The sequence below is a fragment of the Hordeum vulgare genome, chromosome 3H, assembly GCF_904849725.1.
Source record: "Hordeum vulgare subsp. vulgare chromosome 3H, MorexV3_pseudomolecules_assembly, whole genome shotgun sequence".
Classification (NCBI taxonomy): domain Eukaryota; kingdom Viridiplantae; phylum Streptophyta; class Magnoliopsida; order Poales; family Poaceae; genus Hordeum; species Hordeum vulgare.
Window position 1 is genome coordinate 555,355,321 of NC_058520.1, and position 4,895 is coordinate 555,360,215.

Sequence of the window (4,895 nt, forward strand, 5' to 3'; positions counted from 1 at the left end):
ACATCGACGCGGACGATAACAATGTGAGTGATCATGACCATAATTCATCTCCCACGGAATCTGCTATTGTTGCTGAAGAACCAGTTCATGTGGATATTTATGATCCAGCAAATTGGGCTAGTCTTGATAACAAAGCAAGGGATACAATAGTTGAGAAAGGGCCTATTAGAGAAGATGATATTACTTTTCCTTTAAATAGCAAGAGAAGACATTTTTCATATGCCCATTACTCTAGAACAATGAGCAACGAAGAGGTACGTGATCGAAAATGGTTAGTTTATTCAAAACAGGCTGACAAAGTGTTTTGTTTTTCTTGTAAGTTGTTTAATCCTATCAACTGCAAAAGTAGTTTGGTGCATGATGGGTATAAAGATTGGCAGCATATTAGTGATAGTCTAAAAGAACATGAAGCAAGTGTGGAGCATATTACAAGCATGATCTCTTGGAACGAACTGAAAAATAGATTGAGCAAACATGAAACAATTGATAAGGAGTTGCAGCATCAGATCACAAAAGAGAAGGAGCGCTTAAGGCGAGTAATGCTAAGAATAGTTGCTATTGTGAAATTTCTTGGTAAACGAAATTTAGCTTTTAGAGGATCCAACGAGCAGCTTTATAATGATCTTAATCTCACTCTTTGTGACATGGCTAAATCATGTGTTAAGGCTGTTTCTTTTTTTGGAATAGTGCAACGGATCTATGTTTTATTTGCTGGGTCTACCAAAAGATGGAAAGTTTTGCTAGATCATGTGGAAGGTTTAACTGTGAAGTCCTTGTCCAATACTCGCTGGGAGAGTCGAATTAAAAGTGTCAAAGCAATTAGGTATCAAGCTCCCCAGCTCAGGTCCGCTCTTCTAGAGTTAAGTGAAGATGGTGATACCGAACCCAAGGATCGGAGTGATGCAAAAAATTTATATAAAGTGCTTGGTAAATTTGAATTTATATTTGGTATGGTTATTTGGCATTCAATTTTATTTGCAGTTAATGCAGTGAGCAAGAAGTTGCAGTCACCATCCATGTGCATTGAGTCGACAATACAACAAATAGAAGGTATACGCGATTACTTCCGCACCTATAGAAATGAAGGATTTGCTTCTAGTTTGGATACTGCCAAGGAAATTGCAACTGAATTGGGTGTAGAGCCATCATTTCCAGTAAAACGCCGTGCTTCTAGGAAAAAGCAATTTGATGAAACTGAATGCCAAGAAGAAATCTTGCAAGGCGAGGAGGATTTTAAAGTGAACTACTTTTTGGTTATGGTTGATATGGCAATCACATCATTGACGAGTAGATTTGAGGAGCTCCAATCATTCAAAAAAGTATTTGGATTTTTAATGAGTTCAACATATTTGAAGTCGTTGGATGGTTCTCAATTGAAAGAAAGGTGCACTGAATTTGCAAATACTTTCACACAAGGTAAATGTGATGTCGAGCTAGATGATATGATTTCTGAGTTGAGTGTCATGCAGTTTACTTTACCAGATAGAACAATGTCTGTTATGGAGATTTTTCATTTTGTGAGGGAAGCGGATTGTTATCCTAATACTTCTATTGCTTATCGGATATTATTTACTATGCCCGTGACTGTTGCATCAGCTCAAAGAAGCTTTTGTAAGCTGAAGCTATTGAAAAACTATTTGAGATCTGTAATGTTACAAGAGAGGTTAAATGGTTTGGCAACTCTATGCATCGAGAAGCAGTTATTGGATGAGATTGATATTGACTCCATCATCGACGATTTTGCATGCAGGAATGCAAGAAGGAAATTTTAGGGTGTGTTTGAATTGTAAAACTTATATACCATAATGAAATTACGCCTTTGTGCGCCGTGGTTTTTTCCCGTAAGGGTTTTCCACGTAAAAAATTTGTGTCTCATTTTTTTTTTGCTATTTATTTCTCTAATCTATACTATTTATTTATACTATGGGACCCTAAATTTTAGTTTCGCCCTGGGTCCCCGAAATCTCAGGACCGGCCCTGCTTGGGCCTCTGCTTAACTTCTCTAGCTACGGCAACCACTGCAAGCAATGATCGGTGGGTGGAGGATATTGGTAATAGAGGCGAGACGTAGCACTCTACCTTACGGCCAAAATGTTGGTTTCCTTTCGCATGAAGCAACCAACCGAAGGTTCTACTTCGGTCTGTTGTTGTCCAAGCCGCACTTGGCAAGCATTCATGTGCAAGTGCTTGGCCAATTACCCGAGTTAGATAGATACATAGACAGATAGATAGTTTGTGCATGCTTGCAAGTTTTCCATTGCTTGACAATTTAACACCTTGCGAAACCACGCACACGAATGCACTTATGCAGCCATCCGTTGATCCATGGATTACCAGTTGTTACATCCATCCATATGTTTGTCCTCTCCTTCGCCATATTGCAAACAATTCAGAAAATAGATGCAGTACAACGACGTCAGGAATCGATCGATGACACACGACACGTGTTGAGAAAAACAATGGAAACCTAGCTAGTCGATCGATCGCCATCGACTAATCAAAAGCACGCGAGCTGGGGGACAACACGCTTGCGTGCTCGCTTACTGTTACTAATGTTTAATTACTCTGCTACGTCATTGTTTAATACTTGCACAACTAATGTTCAGTTATATTAACAAAAAGAAGCAAGACTACCGGTCCACGTTGCGATGATTGTGTGGTCTTCTCCCTGTTGACGAAATTCACATCTCTTCGGTGAGATACGAGAGATGATGCGACGGGAAGCTGGTTAGATAGATATGCGCGTGCAGTGTCAATTTGTACAAGACCGTAGCGTAAACGCCCCGCTACTTCTTCATGTGTCCATGCATCGTCTCGTCGTCCCACTCCTACTCGCTGCGTACGTACGATCGAGCGCGCGCCACTTTAATCTTACAACCTAAGTAAGAAGACTGCGTGGGAATTGACGGCATCCACAAGTAGTAGTATGGTTCGTATTGCTATTGGTACGATGGAGCATTAATGAATTAACCACCATTTTTGTGTACTACGTACGTGGCCACGAATGAGAATGAGCAGTACACTAAGGCAGCAAGTTGTTGCCGGCAAGCAACGTGCACCTGCAATTGATTCTTGAATGGAACATATCGATCTTGCCAGTGTGATCACTCGTGCTCGCCACCACTATATAAGAACCACCCGATCGCCATGGCTACCACCACCACAACACACCCGACCATCTCACAACATAAGCTAGCTAGCATACACTCCAGACTGCCTAGCTAGCATTGCCAAGGTAAGGGTTCCAATCATCAATGGCGAGAGCGATCATGGCCGCGGCCGCGCTGTTTATGCTGCTGGCCGCTGCGCCAGCGCCTGCGAGCGCCATGGACTTCGGCGACCACGACCTGGCGTCGGAGGACTCCCTATGGGCGCTGTACGAGCGCTGGCGGGAGCAGCACACCGTGGCGCGCGACCTGGGCGAGAAGGCCCGACGCTTCAACGTGTTCAGGGAGAACGTCCGCCTCATCCACGAGTTCAACCGCGGCGACGCCCCCTACAAGCTCCGCCTCAACCGCTTCGGCGACATGACCGCCGACGAGTTCCGCCGCGCCTACGCCTCCTCCCGCATCTCTCACCACCGCATGTTCAGCCGCAAGGAGGGTGGTGGCGGCTTCATGCACGGGAGCGCTGCTGCCGTTCGGGACGTGCCGTCGTCGGTGGACTGGCGGCAGAAGGGCGCGGTGACCGCCGTCAAGGACCAGGGGCAGTGCGGCAGCTGCTGGGCTTTCTCGACGATCGCGGCCGTGGAGGGCATCAACGCTATCCGCACTAAGAACCTCACGTCTCTGTCCGAGCAGCAGCTCGTGGACTGCGACACGAAGTCCAACGCCGGCTGCAACGGCGGCCTCATGGACTACGCCTTCCAGTACATCGCCAAGCATGGCGGGGTGGCCGCCGAGGACGCGTACCCCTACAAGGCCAGGCAGGCCTCCTCCTGCAACAAGAAGCCGTCCGCCGTGGTCACCATCGACGGGTATGAGGACGTGCCCGCCAACGACGAAACCGCGCTGAAGAAGGCGGTGGCTGCACAGCCAGTGGCCGTGGCCATCGAGGCTAGCGGGTCGCACTTCCAGTTCTACTCGGAGGGGGTGTTCGCGGGCAAGTGCGGGACGGAGCTGGATCATGGCGTGGCGGCGGTGGGGTACGGCACCACCGTGGACGGCACCAAGTATTGGATCGTGAAAAACTCATGGGGGCCGGAGTGGGGTGAGAAGGGATACATCCGCATGAAGCGCGATGTAGAAGACAAGGAGGGGCTCTGCGGGATCGCCATGGAGGCGTCCTACCCCGTCAAGACCTCAACCAACCCGAAGCATGCCGGTGCCCATGACGAGCTCTGAATCTCTCATCGATTATCTAACAAATTATTGGCCCGCAACATGCATGATCAGGGCATTATCGCCAGGGAAAAATAAAGAGTCAATCGCTATGTACCTACATATCACATATAGTGCACTACTCCCTCCGTTTCAAAATATAAGATCTTTTAAAGATTTCACTAGGAGACTACATACGGAGCAAAATGAATGAATCTACACTTTAAAATATATCCGTATGTAGTTATAGTGCAATTTAAGAACGAAGAGAGTACTACTTAAGTGTCACCTCATTGTATGTAAACAGCTTACGTTATCCTTGTTTCCTCATTGATGTGCAAAACTTGGGGTCCATGCACCCCCTCCCCCGAGCTGCACTAAACTCATGGTAATTACCGCAAGAATTCCGGACAGGACATTACCGCAAGGAAAAAATAATAATCAATCTTTAGAGCATCTCCAACAGCCACCCTACCCGCGGCGTGCTAAAAAACAGTTTACAGCACGTCAGTTGCATGTTTTGACGCGGCGGTCAGCGCTGGCTCCTGCAGGCGCGTTAAAATGCAGCGCCCGCAC

The 4,895-nt window shown here is 46.7% G+C and overlaps 1 protein-coding gene across 1 annotated transcript; it reads left to right on the forward strand.

The window, feature by feature from the left end:
• Nucleotides 1-3,167: 3,167 nt before the first annotated feature.
• On the forward strand, nt 3,168-4,501 carry LOC123440579 (KDEL-tailed cysteine endopeptidase CEP1-like). Its single transcript, XM_045117143.1, has one exon. It carries the CDS (start codon nt 3,255-3,257, stop codon nt 4,341-4,343), a length of 1,089 nt encoding a protein of 362 aa, XP_044973078.1. The 5' UTR covers nt 3,168-3,254; the 3' UTR covers nt 4,344-4,501.
• Nucleotides 4,502-4,895: the final 394 nt, after the last annotated feature.